The following is an 18,574-nucleotide window of genomic DNA, read 5'->3' on the forward strand; positions in this document are numbered from 1 at the left end:
TCTGTTCTCTAAAACATTCATTTTGTAATAGATAATGGTCGATACAGGTAAAGTCCAAATTAGAATAGAGAGCATTCAATAATTAGCTAAACAAATAACTTGGGTCTATACATTTTTACAGTAGTAGCTCGTTCTAATCATTTGAAATACTCACTGCCATATATATGTATCACTGAGGGAGGCCTTCTCTTGCAAGAACAAAAGCAGTACCTGCTGCGTGCCAACCCGGTAGCGACAAACCTATTGTTTCTACTCGTAGAATCGCAATACTTGTCAGTGGCCAACAACTTGACTTTAACCCAATCAGACAGCATGAACCCCCACATGTAGGACCAACAGGAGTGACAACAAAAGGGGAAAAAAATAGGAAATTGTCTCCGTACATCCACGGATGAGCCAGTCACACTTCAAGTGCAATGTATGCTATGGGATGGTAGCTAGCTAAGTGCACAGACACCACTGAATACTTACTGCTTATTACATTACACATCAAATCTCCTTCGTGGTCAGTATCTGAAGCCCAGAGCAGACTTGTTTAGAAAGAACAGTGTGTTTGAAATAGTCATCATCGTCTGACTCTCTGATGCAGCAGTCCAGTAGGTGCTGAGTAGAATGAGCTGCTTATCAACTAGCTAGCCAACTTTACATACTATAGAAAACCAAAGCCTTTGTTGACACGAGAGTTCACAGAGCAGCCTGTTTATTACAAACAAAACAGCGAAAGCCCGGTCTTTGTGGGAAAGGCGCATCATTAAAAACAATGGTAAACAACTGGTTGCAATTCAGAGCCAACCTGGATACTAAAGGAGATCCTGAAGGAAATCTACAAGTATCAACAGCTTTATGCTATGGAGGAACAACATACTCCATCGTAGAAAGATCCAGCTACCTCACAAACACTGGACAGAGGAACTCTGCCCAGAAGGTCAGCATCCTGGAGTCGCGGGTACTACTTAATGAAGCTGCCAGTTGAGGACTTGTGAGGCGTCTGTCTCAAACTATACACTAATGTACTTGTCCTCTTGCTCAGTTGTGCACCATGGCCTCCCACTCCTTTTTCTATTCTGGTTAGAGCCAGTTTGCGCTGTTCTGCGAAGGGAGTAGTACACAGCGTTGTATGAGATCTTCAGTTCCTTGGGAATTTCTCACATGGAATAACCTTCATTTCTCAGAACAAGACTGACGAGTTTCAGAAGAAAGTTTTGTTTCTAGCCATTTTGAGCCTGTAATCGAACCCAGAAATGCTGATGCTCCAGATACTCAACTAGTCTAAAGAAGGCCAGTTGTATTGCTTCTTTAATCAGAACAACAGTTTTCAGCTGTGCTAACATTATTGCAAAAGGATTTTCGAATGATCAATTAGCCTTTTAAAATTCTAAACTTGGATTAGCTAACAAAACATGCCATTGGAACACAGGAGTGATGGTTGCTGATAATGGGCCTCTGTACGCCTATGTCGATATTCCATTTAAGAAATCTGCAGTTTCCAGCTACAATAGTCATTTACAACATTAACTATGTCTACACTGTATTTGACAAAGTAAGACTGCATTTTATTTATAAATTCCTGGATTTTTTCAATTTCTGTAATTTTCTTATAAAATGGGTAAAAGTAACATATAGCAACCCCAGGTGTAAAATAGTAAATAACGGCTACTTCTCAGAGAGTTTTGAATTGTCAAGAGGAGTTAAATAAGGGTGTCCGCTGTCATCATATCTATTCGCTATGGCCATCGAAATGCTAGCTATTAAAATGTAATTACTCCTTGTCTGTGTCACACAATCCCTTCTTATGAACTCATATTGTTAATCAGACATAATAAAACAGAGTATAAGTTTACTTAGTTACAGTTCCATTTAAAATGATTTGTTCAGTCATTTAATCATAATTTTCCCAACAGGCAGGCAAAACCCAGAGGACAAACCACCCCCCCCCCCAAAAAAAAATGTTTCTAATGGCTGTCATGTTAATTATGAGGCGAAATCCTCCCATATTGCAGTTCCCAGGGCTTCCACTAGATGTCAACAGTCTTTAGAAAGAGTTTCAGGCTTGTTTTTGGAAAAATTAGCTAGAATTTGTAGTTTTTCTAAGTGGCTCCCATTTTGGCTGTAGTGTTTATGTGCGTGGATGAGAGCGCGTTCTTTGATGTTTATCTCCGGTAAACACAATAACGATTCTCCGTCTTAACTGTTATTGTTTATTTACGTATTAGGGTACCCGAGGTTTGATTATAAACGTTGTTTGACTTGTTATGGAGAAGTTTATTGGTAACGTTTGGGATTCATTTTGTATGCATTTTGAAGGAGGGAAACCGGTGGATTATTGACTGAAGCGCACCAGCTAAACTGAGTTTTTGGGGATATAAAGACGGACATTATCGAACAAAAGGACCATTTGTGATTTAGCTTTGGAGAGCCAACAGAAGATCTTCAAATGTAAGGCATTTATTATATCGCTATTTCTGACTTTCGTGGCGCACTTGCCTGGTTGAAATATGTTTTTCATGCTTTTGTATGCGGGGCGCTGTCCTTAGACAATCGCATGGTGTGCGTTCGCCATAAAGCCTTTTTGAAATTTGACACAGCAGCTGGATTAACAAGAAGTTAAGCTTTATTTTGATGTATGACACTTGTATTTTCATGAATGTTAAATATTTCTATAATTTGAATATCGCGCTCTGTAATTTCACAGGATGTTGGCCAGGTGGGACGCTACCGTTCCACCTGCCGGTAAGAAGTTAAAACTATAGTTTTCGCAAGTCGGTTAGGACATCTACTTTGTGCATGACAAGTAATTTTTCCAACAATTGTTTATAGACAAATTATTTCACTGTATCACAATTCCAGTGGGTCAGAAATTTGCATACACTAAGTTGACTGTGCCTTTAAACAGCTTGGAAAATTCCAGAAAATGATGTCATGGCTTTAGAAGCTTCTGATAGGCTAATTGACATCATTTGATGTGGATGCATTTCAAGGCCTACCTTCAAACTCTGTGCCTCTTTGCTTGACATCATGGGAAAATCAAAAGAAACCACCCATGACCTCAGAAAAAAAAATTGTAGACCTCCACAAGTCTGGTTCATCCTTGGGAGCAATTTCCAAACGCCTGAAGGTACCACATGCATCTGCACAAACAATAGTACGCAAGTATAATCACCATGGGATCACACAGCAGTCATACCGCTCAGGAAGGAGATACGTTCTGTCTCCTAGAGGTGAACGTACTTTGCAAATCAATCCCAGAACAACAGCAAAGGACCTTGTGAAGATGCTGGAGGAAACCGGTACAAAAGTATCTATATCCACAGTAAAACAAGTCCTATATCGACATAACCTGAAAGGCTGCTCAGCAAGGAAGAAGCCACTGCTCCAAAACCACCATAAAAAAAAGCCAGACTACGGTTTGCAACTGCACATGGGGACAAAGATGGTACTTTTTGGAGAAATGTTCTCTGGTCGGATGAAACAGAAATATAACTGTTTGGCCTTAATGACCATCGGTATGGTTGGGGGGAAAAGGGGAGGCTTGCAAGCTGAAGAACACCATCCCAACTGTGAAGCAGGAGGGTGGCAGCATCATGTTGTCGGCGTGTTTTGCTGCAGGAGGTACTTTTGCACTTCACAAAATAGATGGTATCATAAGGGAGGACAATTATGTGGATATATTGAAGCGACATCAAGACATCAGTCAGGAAGTTAAAGCTTGGTCGCAAATGGGTCTTCCAAATGGACAAATGGACAAAATCAAGGTATTGGAGTGGCCATCTCAAAGCCCTGACCTCAATCCCATAGAAAATTTGTGGGCAGCACTGAAAAAGCATGTGCGAGCAAGGAGGCCTACACACCTGACTGAGTTACACCAGCTCTGCCAGGAGGAATGGGCCACAATTCACCCAACTTATTGTGGGAAGCTTGTGGAAGGCTACCCAAAATGCAATGCTACCAAATACTAATTGAGTGTATGTAAACTTCTGACCCACTGGGAATGTGATGAAATAAATAAAAGCTTAAATAAATAAATTCTCTACTATTATTCTGACATTTCACATTCTTAAAATAAAAGTGGTGACCCTAACTGACCTAAGACAGCGAATTCTTACTAGGATTAAATGTTTTAATGCATTTGGCTAAGGTGTATGTAAACTTCCGACGTAAACTGTAAAAGCACTAAACCGATCTCTAAAAGCTTCACTGAATCAAAAGTTTTACTTGAACCATAAATAGTTCTCAAGAAGATTACTAAGAAAAGCTTATCCATTGTTTAAAAATTGCCTTTTTGCAGATTGCCATTAATTAATTAATTCCATTAATTGCCATTAATTCTATTAATTAATTAATAGAAAAATGCTACATTTTTCAAAGCATCTCTTTTTTAAACAAGCATTGCAGAGCTGGCTACAATTTTAATTTCATCCCACTCTAAAGATAACAAATATTATGGCTGAACTCAAATGTGCTGGTTATTAAAATACCTATATTTATGGGATAGATGTTTGAAAAATGAATTTTGTTCTTAAATGATATTGTAAATTGGAATGGTAGAGTTAGGTCATTCATGGAGTTATCAGAATTTTACAGGAAGGTCTGCTCAATCCAAGAGTACAACCAATTGATTACAGCATTACCCCAAAAATGGAGTAGGCAGTGGCTGCGGAAGGAGGTAGGGACTTGTCTGTCTGCCCAATATAAAGGATCAAAACTGGCAGAGGAATAAAAATCAATAGGAAAGTATACCAGTTTCATTTGAGGACCAGGATGTTGACAACTGTGCCATACAGATTACAAAATAGTTGGGAAGAGATTTTTGATGTACCAATTCCATGGTACAGGGTGTATGAGTTGGTATGTAAAATGATGCAAGATTCAAGACTTTGTGCTTTTCAGCTAAAATTATTATTTACAGTAGAACTCGTCACCAACAAAATTTTGAATACTTAGGCATACAATCATCGATGCTCTGCAGATTTTGTTGTGAGGATACAGAATCAATAGACCATTTATTTTGGTATTGCCCTCAGGTAGCCTGTTTCTGTTCTCAGGAATGGCTGCAAATGCATAACATTGATCTAAAATGTACCCTAGACATTGTACTGTTGGGGGATTTGGAGAGACCGGGTCAGTCAATTACTAACACTCTTAATAAAAGTATTTATCTTCAACTCGCAATCTGTGGATTATATTCGATAGATTGAAATTGTATGTTAAACATCACAGCATAGTTGAAAGATATACAGTGGGGCACAAAAGTATTTAGTCAGCCACCAATTGTGCAAGTTCTCCCACTTAAAAAGATGAGAGTGGCCTGGAATTTATCACAGGTACACTTCAACTATGACAGACAAAATGAGAAAAAAAATCCAGAAAATCACATTGTAGGATTTTTAATGAATTAATTTGCAAATTAATGGTGGAAAATAAGTATTTGGTCAATAACAAAAGTTTATCTCAATACTTTGTAATATACCCTTTGTATGCAATGACAGAGGTCAAATGTTTCCTGTAAGTCTTCACAAGGTTTTCACACACTGTTGCTGGTATTTTTGCCCATTTCTCCATGCAGATCTCCAGTGATGTTTTGGGGCTGTTGCTGGGCAACACGGACTTTCAACTCCCTCCAAAGATTTTCTATGGGGTTGAGATCTGGAGACTGGCTAGGCCACTCCAGGACCTTGAAATGCTTCTTACGAAGCCACTCCTTCGTTGCCCGGGCGGTGTGTTTGGGATCGTTGTCATGCTGAAAGAACCAGCCACGTTTCATCTTCAATGCCCTTGCTGATGGTAGGCTTTGTTACTTTGGTCCCAGCTCTCTGCAGGTCATTCACTAGGTCCCACCGTGTGGTTCTGGGATTTTTGCTCACTGTTCTTGTGATCATTTTGACCCCACAGGGTGAGATCTTGCGTGGAGCCCCAGATCCAGGGAGGGAGAGGGAGATTATCAGTGGTCTTGTATGTCTTCCATTTTCTAATAATTGCTCCCACAGTTGATTTCTTCAAACCAAGCTGCTTACCTATTGCAGATTCAGTCTTCCCAGCCTGGTGCAGGTCTACAATTTTGTTTCTGGTGTCCTTTGACAGCTCTTTGGTCTTGGCCATAGTGGAGTTTGGAGTGTGACTGTTTGAGGTTGTGGACAGGTGTATTTTATACTGATAACAAGTTCAAACAGGGGACATTAATACAGGTAACGAGTGGAGGACAGAGGAGCCTCTTAAAGAAGAAGTTACAGGTCTGTGAGAGCCAGAAATCTTGCTTGTTTTTAGGTGACCAAATACTTATTTTCCACCATAATTTGCAAATAAATTCATAAAAAATCCTACAATGTGATTTTCTGGATTTTTTTTTCTCCATTTTGTGTCATAGTTGAAGTGTACCTATGATGAAAATTACAGCCCTCATCTTTTTAAGTGGGAGAACTTGCACAATTGGTGGCTGACTAAATACTTTTTTGCCCCACTGTATGGTGAGTAGAGATAGGTGGGATGGGCTGAGGGAAGCTGAAGGTTGGGTTGTGGAATTGGAGACGAGTGGGATTGGAGTTGCTGGGCAAATGGTGGTCACCCCAGAAACTGACTGGTCTTCTGATCCACGCCCCTACATTTTTTTCCCTGGTATCTGTGACTAACAGATGCATATCTATATTACCAGTCATGCCAAATCCATAGATTAGGGCCCAATTTATTTATTTCAATTGACTGACTAACTCAGTAAAATATTTGAAATTGGTGCATGTTGCGTTTATATTTTTGTTCAGTATATATAAACAAGTGCATAGTGTTTCTGGGCCATGCACCCATTGGATATAAGACACTAGAACCATTACAATTATAAAAATTGGAGTAATGTTCTTTTTCAGCAGGGTTTACATGATTCAGCTTAGCCCAGTTGGCAAACCACAGCTGGCAGAGCGCACCAAAGCGGATTAGGGTCTCATGGCATTCTGTACCCAGTCAACACTCTGGGCTCAGGCATATTTCGTTTGAGACTCAGGGGACTCTGCATGGACTCACTCTTCCCGAGTCCGGCAGAATCATATTACTCAGTGCTCCGTCTAATGGTACTCGGGGAGAGTCCACTTCAACAAATCCGGCCCGATTAATAGGCCTAGGTCTTTTATTTCAATATCCTACTTCAATCCACCAGGATTTACAAAACCCTATTTTTAGCGCATTTATTTCCATTAATAAATAAATTGCACCTGAATTTTACCCTGAAAATATGACTTTTATACTTTCCCGTAAAGCTTTTAAGCAAATAACACATGCAGTAATTGTATTTTAGTAGACAAGTAAGGAGATAGGCATATCAGTACCAGCTAAAACTTGGATTGGAATCACTGCACGCAGGTAGCCTGCATTGTTCAAGTGTCAACATTCCATATGGCTGTTGGGACAGAGCGCCTGGTAGGCTACACAACAGAGCTAGAAAACAACAGTTTTAGAAATTTACACACAAACATCTTCAAAAAGACTTGACTGCTAATAAGTGGTAGCCCGTGCTCTCCTGCATTCTTGTTTTACTTTTGTAAGTAAAGTGGCGGTTTGTTGGGGAGAAGAACATCAATAAAATATTGGCTAGCTAGAGTTAGCTAACTTAACTGGCTAATGACATTTTTACCTGTTGTTGCCATTGGTTGTAGCTTGTTAACATTGACACCTGTTTAGTTAATGACAGTAAATGTGTATGTTCTCTGTGTGTGTGTGAGAGGATCACAATAACTTTAGAAAACATTGTCAAAGTTGTCATGCTAGCTGTGTGTATGCATGTGTGTTTTCTGTGTGAGAGAGATAAAAATTATTTCACCTTTATTTAACCAGGTAGGCAAGTTGAGAACAAGTGCTCATTTACAATTGCGACATCGGCCAAGATGAAGCAAAGCAGTTCGACACATACAACAGAGTTTCACATGGAGTAAAACAAACATACAGTCAATAATACAGTCGAAAAATAAGTATATATACACAATATGAGCAAATGAGGGGAGATAAGGCAAAAAAAAGGCCATGGTGGCGAAGTAAATACAATATAGCAAGTAAAACACTGGAATGGTAGATTTGCAGTGGAAGAATGTGCAAAGTAGAGATATAAATAATGGGGTGCAAAGGAGCAAAATAAATAAATACACCAGGGGAAGGGGTAGTTGTTTGGGCTAAATTATAGGTGGGCTATGTACAGGTGCAGTAATCTGTGAGCTGCTCTGACAGCTGGTGCTTATAGCTAGTGAGGGAGATAAGTGTTTCCAGTTTCAGAGATTGTGTAGTTTGTTCCAGTCATTGGCAGCAGAGAACTGGAAGGAGAGGCGGCCAAAGGCAGAATTGGCTTTGGGGGTAACCAGAGAGATATACCTGCTGGAACGCGTACTACAGGTGGGTGCTGCTATGGTGACCAGCGAGCTGAGATAAGGGGGGACTTTACCTAGCAGGATCGTGTAGATGACCTGGAGCCAGTGGGTTTGGCGACGAGTATGAAGCAAGGGCCAGCCAACGAGAGCGCACAAGGTCGCAATGGTGGGTAATATATGGGGCTTTGGTGACAAAACGGATGGCACTGTGATAGACTGCATCCAATTTATTGAGTAGGGTATAGGAGGCTATTTTGTAAATGACATCGCCGAAGTCGAGGATCGGTATGATGGTCAGTTTTACGAGGGTATGTTTGGTAGCGTGAGTGAAGGATGCTTTGTTGCGAAATAGGAAGCCAATTCTAGATTTAACTTTGGATTGGAGATGTTTGATGCGAGTCTGGAAGGAGAGTTTACAGTCTAACTAGACACCTTGGTATTTGTAGTTGTCCACATATTCTAAGTCAGAACCGTCCAGAGTAGTGATGCTGGACGGGCGGGCAGGTGCAGGCAGCGATCGGTTGAAGAGCATGCATTTAGTTTTACTTGTATTTAAGAGAAGTTGGAGGCCACGGAAGGAGAGTTGTATGACATTGAAGCTCGTCTGGAGGGTTGTTAACACAGTGCCCAAAGGAGGGCCAGAAGTATACAGAATAGTGTCATCTGCATAGAGGCGGATCAGAGACTCACCAGCAGCAAGAGCGACATCATTGATATATACAGAGAAGAGAGTCGGCCCAAGAATTTAACCCTGTGGACTGCACAGTATTGTTTCTTATCGATGGCGGTTAAGATATCGTTTAGGACCTTGAGCGTGGCTGAGGTGCATCCATGACCAGCTCTGAAACCAGATTGCATAGCGGAGAATAGAAATGGTCGGTAATCTGTTTGTTGACTTGGCTTTCGAAGACCTTAGAAAGGCAGGGTAGGATAGATATAGGTCTGTAGCAGTTTGAGTCTAGAGTGTCCCCCCCTTTGAAGAGGGGGATGACCGCAGCTGCTTTCCAATCTTTGGGAATCTCAGATGACACAAAAGAGAGGTTGAACAGGCTAGTAATAGGGGTTGCAACAATTTCGGCAGATAATTTTAGAAAGAGGGGGTTCAGATTGTCTAGCCCGGCTGATTTGTAGCGGTCCAGATTTTGCAGCTCTTTCAGAACATCAGCTGACTGGATTTGGGAGAAGGAGAAATGGGGAAGGCTTGGGCGAGTTGCTGTGGGGGGTGCAGTGCTGTTGACCGGGGTAGGGGTAGCCAGGTGGAAAGCATGGCCAGCCGTAGAAAAACGCTTATTGAAATTCTCAATTATAGTGAATTTATCAGCGGTGACAGAGTTTCCTATCCTCAGTGCAGTGGGCAGCTGGGAGGAGGTGTTCTTATTCTCCATGGACTTTACAGTGTCCCAGAACTTTGAGGTTTTGTTGCAGGAAGCAAATTTCTGCTTGAAGAAGCTAGCCTTGGCTTTTCTAACTGCATGTGTATATTGGTTTCTAACTTCCCTGAAAAGTTGCATATCACGGAGGCTGTTCGATGCGAATGCAGAATGCCGCAGGATGTTTTTGTGCTGGTTAAGAGCAGTCAGGTCTGGTCTAGAGATGATCACAATAACTTATAGAAAATATTGTCATGTCAACATTGTGTCATGCTAGCTGTGTGTGTGTGTGTGTGTGTGTGTGAGAGAGAGAGAGATGGTTGATTAATATACATAAGAAACATTGATTGTGTGACAGTGAGCTCGCCTAGTTCTTGAACTGTGTACCCCCCAATATGGATGTTAAGTGTTTCTTCATTCATCAGGGATCCTTGTGTATTTTGTATTTGACAATACAATAAGCCTATCCCTGCTCCCCCTCAACACTCATTCTTATGTTACCTCAAATGCCCTTAGCAATTCTTGATTCTCTGTTTTTGCAGGAGTCTGCTAACTTGGATAAAAGAATGGAGGAAAGAACCATGGGAAGGAGAAGAGACTTTATCAAGCCTGCTGACTAAGAAATGTAGATATGTTTTGCTCTCACTCTCGGTCTGCCTGACTGCCAGATTGCTGAGGGGCAACATAATCCATGTACATGCTAGGCTAAGTCTAACTTAGTGAATACCTTAGGTAATAGTTAATCATGATTCATCTCAGTCTTTACAATTCCTGAAACATGTCAATGACCTGATGCATGGCCTCTCCAACAGTGCTTGGCCACCCACTCGGTTACCAGTGACTTTTCAGCCACATCCCAGCAAGAGGAGAGAACAGAACCACCCCTCTATTTGATACTCTGACCTTCAATGTCTAATGATTCCTACTAACCAGCTTGGTAAGAGCTAGGTTTGTACTAGCCAGAGTTGTGGACGCTAGTGACATGACTTGAGACTCGACTTGATACAAAATCACTCCAGACTTGACTTGGAGCCTCAAGACCTGGGACTTTGACTTGAAATTATCTGGCCAGGTTTTGTAACAAATTTTGTGGCAGAGTCTCGGTGGATTACCCTAGCAACAAAATGTGCAACAGATTGGCTATTGAAACACACTCGGTCCTCTGATTGGACCAGCAAACCCAGCACAGGTCCGGTGAGCTAGCGAACAGATTGCTGACTTGCTGTACAGCTATTGGATTGGGTGCAGTGCAAACGTCAATTTGTAGGAAGAGAGAATTGCCATAACAAATAAATATGCAGCTCCAAAAATGGTTCGGTGATCAAGAATATTAACCGTTTACTTTGCAAGCAATGGGGCATCAAGCAACAGTTAGGCCTACTAGCATGTTATGTCAAAATTCCTTGAAATGTATTATTTACTTATGAAGCTTGCCTTTATATTTTTTGTTAAAGCTGCAATATGTAACTTTTTGGTCGACCCAACCAGTTAGACCCGTCACTCTCATTCAAAGCAAGTCTCAGAAGAGGTAGATATGTTCTATGTGCACCATTTCCATGCTTCCGTTGTGAACCCCACCTGTTTTGTTATAATATATATATATATAGTAGAAAGTTTGGACACACCTACTCATTCAGGGGTTTTTCTTTATAGGAATGTATATTACAATTGAATTAAATGCATAAAAGCCTTATAGGTATTTAGGGAACATGATACATTGCATCAGAAAGACAACCATGTTGTTACTATCCTACATATATTTTTAAAGTGAGAAACTGTTAGGTTTCAGATGTGTCACATGCACTTATTTAAGTCTTTTTTAAAACTTCATAATTTGCAGTGTACAAGATCCAAAAATTGGGTATCACACAACATAATATTTAAACTGGAACGACCCTCAGTAACAGTTGTGCAAACCATGCCCCCAAATATTATAATGAGCCCCCGCCTCTAGCTGGGCTTGGTGTGGGCCAAGGCGTCAGCATGCTTCAGTTCGACTGGCACCTAGCCGGACTCGGTTAGTCGAACTGAACCAGTGTGCTTGCATACTCCCATAAAAGACCTTTGCTTGAAAAACAAGAAAAAAGCAGCAATAGTACTGTTTGTCCATTTTGAGAGACCTCAAAATAGTCCAAATTAATCTAAGATAACTCAAAAAAATCTGTCACTAATTTTTACATTTTTGCCAAAGAGACCTTAGTTGCGCAATTTTACACTTAAGATGTTTGGCGCAGTATTTTTCAATGAAAAAATGCTAATGAAAACAAGTCTCTCGTTGAATGACAAAGACTTTATTTATGAATCACTACAGTTGATCAATCCCAGACAAAAGGGCGTCGACGTCAGCTCCGAACTTCAGCTTGCCTCTAGAAAAACATGTGTGGCCCAGACAAAAAAAACCTCACTGAAGTCCAAAACTAACAAAAACATCACAAAATAATACAGACTCCACCGATCTGTATCGTCCAGGAAGCATGCGGACGCCTTTAGCCCATGCTGGGTTTGGTGTGGGCCAGCCCCTTTTGGCAGTGGAGCGGGACGGCCCGCACCAAGCCCAACTCGGCCCACGTCGGGCTGTTGTGGGATTAGTGTGGGCTAGTCAGAGTTGGGCTTGTTGTGGGCTAGCCTGTGTCGTGTGGGCTTTGTGTGGGCTAGCCCGTGCCCACCGAATGGGGTCATGTTTGCTGGGAAGTGCATATACAGTGCATTCAGAAAGTATTCAGACCCTTAGACTTTTTCCACATTACAGCCTTATTCAATCTACACACAATAGCCCATAATGACAAAGCGAAAAACAGATTTTTAGAAATGTTTGCAAATGTATAAAATAAAACAGTATTCAGACCCTTTGCTATGAGACTCAAAATTGAGCTCAGGTGCATCTTGTTTCCAATGATCCCCCTTGAGGTGTTTCTACAACTTGGAGACCACCTGGGGTAAATTCAATTGATTGGACATGATTTGGAAAGACACACACCTGTCTATATAAGGTCCCACAGTTGACAGTGCTTGTCAGGGCAAAAACCAAACCATGAGGTTGAAGGAATTGTACGTTGAGCTCCGAGACAGGATTTTGCTGAGGCACAGATCGGGAGAAGGGTACCAAAAAAATGTATGCAGGATTGAAGGTCCCCAAGAACACAGTGGCCTCCATCACTCTTAAATGGAAGATGTTCGGAACCACCAAGACTCTTCCTAGAGCTGGCTGGGCAATCGTGGGGTAGAAGGGCCTTGGTCAGGGAGGTGGCCAAGAACCCGATTGTCACTCTGACGGAGCTTCAGAGTTCCTCTGTGGAGATGAGAGAACCTTCCAGATGGACAAGCCAAGTATGCCAAGCTTGTAGCGTCATACCCAAGAAGACTCGAGGCTGTAAATCGCTCCCAAAGGCGCAACAAAGTACTGAGTAAAGGGTCTGAATATTTATGTAAATGTGATATCAGTTAATAAAAATGAACTGTTTTTGCTTTGTCATTATGGGGTATTGTGTGTAGATTGATGAGGGGAAAAAACGATTTAATCCATTTTAGAATAAGGCTGTGACGTAAGAAAATGTGGAGAAAGGTAAGGGGTCTGAATACTTTCCGAATGCACTGTATGTACCTCTGAGCTTGTTAGAAAGATTCTATTTGGTTTCTCAAGGGGAAGCTGTGCAGTCTTGCTCTCTACCTGTGTCCGTTCAGATTGTATCAATCTTAACCTGCCTGAGGCTATTTCTTTTGGGAAATTGCCCGTGTATATTTGATAAATCTACTTGTATATTTTGTATGATATGGCGCTTTCACCTGTAAATAAATGTTCCCAGCCTGGTGCAGGTCTACAATTTTGTTTCTGGTGTCCTTTGACAGCTCTTTGGTCTTGGCCATAGTGGAGTTTGGAATGTGACGGAGGTTGTGGACAGGTGTCTTTTATACTGATAACAAGTTTAAACAGGTGACATTAATACAGGTAACGAGTGAAGGACAGAGGAGCCTCTTAAAGAAGAAGTTACAGGTCTGTGAGAGCCAGAAATCTTGCTTGTTTGTAGGTGACCAAATACTTATTTTCCACCATAATTAGCAAACAAATTCATTAAAAATCCTACAATGTGATTTTCTGGATTTTTTTTTCTCATTTTGTCTGTCATAGTAGAAGTGTACCTATGGTGAAAATTACAGGCCTCTCATCTTTTTAAGTGGGAGAACTTGCACAATTGGTGGCTGACTAAATACTTTTTTGCCCCACTGTATACCTGCTGGAGCACGTGCTACGGGTGGGTGCTGTTATGGTGACCAGTGAGCTGAAATAAGGCGGGGCTTAACCTAGCAAATACTTGTTTCTTGTTACATTGTACAATCTTCAATGTTATGTCATAATTACATAAGATTCTTGCAAATTAGTTCGCAATGAGCCATGCTGCCCAAACTGTTGCATATACCCTGACTCTGCATGCAATGAACGCAAGAGAAGTGACACAATTTCACCTGGTTAATATTGCTTGCTAACCTGGATTTCTTTTAGCTAAATATGCAGGTTTAAAAATATATACTTCTGTGTATTGATTTTAAGAAAGGCATTGATGTTTATGGTTAGGTACAGTAGTGCAACGATTGTGCTTTTTTCGCAAATGCGCTTTTGCTAAATCATCCCCCAGCATTGTATCGATTATATGCAGGACACGCTAGATAAACTAGCAATATCATCAACCATGTGCAGTTAACTAGTGATTATGATTGATTGATTGTTTTTATAAGATAAGTTTAATGCTAGCTAGCAACTTACCTTGGCTTCTACTGCATTCACGTAACAGGCAGGCTCCTCGTGGAGTGCAATGAGTGGCAGGTGGTTAGAGTGTTGGACTAGTTAACCGTAAGGTTGCAAGATTGAATCCCTGAGCTGACAAGGTAAAAATCTGTAGTTCTGCCCCTGAACAAGGCAGTTAATCCACCGTCCCTAGGCCGTCATTGAAAATAAGAATGTGTCTGACTTGCCTAGTTAAATAAAGGTGTAAAAAATTTTTAAAAAACGGCTCTTTTTTTATCATAAAAATCAGCGTCCAAAAATACCGATTTCCGATTGTTATGAAAACTTGAAATCGGCCCTAATTAATCGGCCATTCCGATTAATCGGTCGACCTCTAGTCTGCGTAGAGGTGAATCAGAGACTCACCAGCAGCGAGAGGGACATCATTGATGAATACAGAAAAGAGAGTCGGCCCGAGAATTGAAACCTGTGGCACCCCCATAGAGACTGCCAGAGATCCGAACAACAGGCTTGATTTGACACACTGAACTCTATCAGAGAAGTAGTTGGTGAACCAGGTGAGGCAATCATTTGAGAAACCAAGGCTGTTGAATCTGCCAATAAGAATGTGGTGATTGACAGAGTCGAAAGCCTTGGCCAGGTCAATGAATACAGCTGCACAGTAATGTCTCTTATCAATGGCGGTTATGATATCGTTTAGGACCTTGAGCGTGGCTGAGGTGCACCCATGACCAGCTCTGGAACCAGATTGCATAGCGGAGAAGGTACGGTGGGATTCGAAATGGTTGGTAATCTGTTTGTTAACTTGGCTTTCTAAGACCTTGGAAGGCAGGGTAGGATAGATATTAGTCTGTAGCAGAATTATGAAACAATTACTGTATGCAGATATGCAAAAAAAAAAACAAAAAAATCCATTTATTGATCTATTTTAAATGTAAGAATATGTTGCAGAATTAAACTTTCATTGGTGCCTATGGAAACAAATATAAATATAATGAACAATCCAACTTTCACTATCCAACTTACTCCACTGAAATACTTTTTACAGTATGTAATAAACTGTAGTCAAGTGGTCATTACCAGGTTGATGGTCTATGACCAGTACATAATATAGTGGCCAGAATTATGACCAACTGGTCATATGGTGGTCAGTAAAATACGTCATACCCTGGTCAGTAAAAAGGCGTAACAAAAACAAAACACATCTGTTTGTCAAAACCAGGTTTTGCCCACTGGGTAGTGATCTGGGTTAGAGAAGGTTAATTGACAGTAGAAGTAGTATCTTTACCTGTGGATAGTCTGACTTCGTCTCCTTGTGTTTAATGAAGCCAGACAGCCAGGACAGCGTGGTGAGTATTTGTGTTTGTATTCCTGATGCTGCATCCCCACTCTTCCCCTTAATTTTCCTCCTCAGTCTGACATATCGGTCTCTCAATTTCTTCCATTTCGTCCTGCAAATCTGTTCTTCTACTCTCAGAGTTTGGGCTATCTCCTTCCAGCTGTTGCTGGTTATTGTGAAGTCTTTATAGTCTTTCAATGAGGTGTTGTACAAATTGTTGTACCTTCTGACCTCTTCAATGAGCTTTTCCTCGAAACTTGCGTCGTCTTGCATCTTGCTTGTCTTAGCGTCATCAGTATAATGGGGCTCATCTTCATCTTGGTTCTCCTGCATTGTTTGGTTCAGTCCTTCCTTCTCAAGTTCCGCCATTTTCTCTGATGTGTTATATATCCGAACAGAAAGGGTGTGGGTAAAACCAGAGGCTGCAAACCAACGAAGTCTGGTGTGCTATTCTATAAACAACATTTTTGTCTGCTTCTGCAGGTAGCAATTGAAGCTTTTGGTTAGATTTGATTCAAAGAAATTAAAATCCAATCATCTCACACGAGCCAAGGCTTGTTGTTGCTACTGCATATCTATTCTACTTTCTACGGTATGCTATTCCTCTCTCCACACCAGGCGCAGTGTGGTCAGGTTTAGAAAGAACAAGGCAAACACAGCAACATAAACTACCGATTGATAACGACTCTAGCTGACTATTTTCTGCAATCATTGGCACTTTAGAGTTGGCATTTTACTTTATCCGATATGCAAATCACATGCACGGCGAAATGTCGTAAAATGCAGGCAGACGTTTCACTTTACTTCTCAATGCCGAGTATGGAAAGTCCATAGGGCCAATAAGTGGGTCATCACTAGTTACCACAGCCACAAAGTAGAAATGTCTAAACCCTGCCTATTTAAAACATTTATATTTTTTAAATCTGATTTTAAACCTAACCTTAAAAAATGTTTTAAAAAATTTGATCTGATTTTTTTACTCGACACTTTTGACTTTGTGGCAGTGGTAACTAGTGTCAACCCCAAAAGGTGTGGAGAAAAGACAACTGGGGAGAACGACCCCAGTGGGTAAACCTGGTTGAAAATACGTATTTTTATGAAGTTTTATTCTGGTCGCAAACTGGTTGAAAAGTACGTTTTTTTTACGACCACCAGTTGGTGATAGTAGTGACCTATCTTACCAGCTGGTCATAATTCTGACCACTATATTATGTGCTATATTGTGCAGCCTACTGGTCATAGTTAAGACCTCATCATAACCTGGTAATGACCACCTGACTACAGCTGATTATCAGCATTCTTAGAAAAAAGGGTTCCAAAAGGGTTCTTTGGCTGTCCCCATTTAGAGACCCCTTTTTGGTTCCAGGGTGAAGCCTTTTTGGTTCCCCATACAACCCTTTTGTGTTACATATAGAACCTTCTGTGGAACGGGTTCTACCTGGAACCAAAAAGTGTTCTTCAAAGGTTTATCCTATGGGGACAGTCGAATAACCCCTTTAGGTTCTAGAGGACACCTTTTTTTTCCCTAAGAGTGTACTGTAAAAAGTACTGTAGAGGATAAAGTTGGATATTGAAAACATTGTTAATTAAATTTATATTTGTTTCCATAGACACCATAATCTGAAACATATTCTTACATTTAAAATAGATAAAGCAATGGCAAAAACACATCTACTTCAGTTTTTTGCACATCTGCATACATTAATTGTTTCATAATTCACCCACAGACATTACATGCATAGAAATACTGGAACACAATATATTTTTATTTGTTTTATTTGATTAATGATTAATATGAGTGGTGTGATGGGGTAGATCGTCATCAAGGACCTCTGAGCACAGAATGCGATCTGGAGTGTAGTGGCCCTCTTGAAGAATCATGTGATGGGTCAGATCTGCAGTGAAGATAATCATTTTGTGGAATAGACACTGGCTGGAATGCGGTTTTAACCAATCAGCATGTTGGATTAGAACCACCCGTTGTATTAAAAAAAGGGCATCTAACACCGGATCCGGAAGTTCAAATTTCGTCGCTAGCTAGAGTAAAGAAAATAGTGCTTCGTCCCATTTTGCTTGGTAAACTAATCTGGCTCCTCAAACCACCTAATGGATATACACTACACAAGGCGGACTTCCTCTGTGGGCGTAACGCAAGAGTCCGCTGCCCCCAAAAATGACTCCACCCACGAACATGCACGCACACGAACATGCACGCACGTAAACCGTGTAACCACCTATAGAGATGTCTTCAAAAAAGAGCAACTTGCTCATACTTTGCATCCTTTTCCACCACTACGGCAGGGGCATATTTTAGGACTTTCCAGAGGGCCCGCAACACACCAACCTCCTGAGTTTTCATGACAATTACTGTCAGCATATAAAATAAATTAACGATTGGCATAATGTGGGCATGCCGGACACAACAGAACAATAACTCACGGTAAAATATTTAAGTCAGAATCTACTAGTGCTGAGCGATTAACCACATTTCGTTTTGTTATTAAACAACTAATTAACCGACGACGCTTCAATTACTTGAATTGCATTTCGTTTGTTTTGTGTATGTGAGCCTAACGCACTGTTTCTCTAATCATTCAAGTCGGAAATCAAGTCAGGATCCATTAAAAAAAAAAAAAAATGTTTTACCTTTATTTAACTAGGCAAGTCAGTTAAGAACAAATTCCTATTTTCAATGACGCCTAGGAACAGTGGGTTAACTGCCTTGTTCAGCTCGGGGATTTGAACTTTCAACCTTTCAGGTACTAGTCCAATACTCTAACCACTA

General features: G+C 40.8%; 1 protein-coding gene across 2 annotated transcripts in view; it reads right to left on the bottom strand.

The window, feature by feature from the left end:
- Nucleotides 1–18,574, bottom strand: part of LOC110528867 (zinc finger protein 883) — a 75,322-nt gene that overhangs the window by 5,176 nt on the left and 51,572 nt on the right. The window contains exon 1 of one of the 2 annotated variants that reach the window (XM_021611021.2): nt 15,739–16,664. The exons of the other annotated variant lie outside the window; for it this stretch is intronic. Coding sequence (XP_021466696.2) covers nt 15,739–16,158 — 420 coding nt within the window. The 5' untranslated portion in view covers nt 16,159–16,664. Of the gene's footprint in view, nt 1–15,738; nt 16,665–18,574 lie in introns of those variants that run through there. 2 annotated transcript variants of the gene reach the window in all.

This window comes from Oncorhynchus mykiss, chromosome 7 (genome assembly GCF_013265735.2).
Source record: "Oncorhynchus mykiss isolate Arlee chromosome 7, USDA_OmykA_1.1, whole genome shotgun sequence".
In the NCBI taxonomy this organism is placed as follows: Eukaryota; Metazoa; Chordata; class Actinopteri; order Salmoniformes; family Salmonidae; genus Oncorhynchus; species Oncorhynchus mykiss.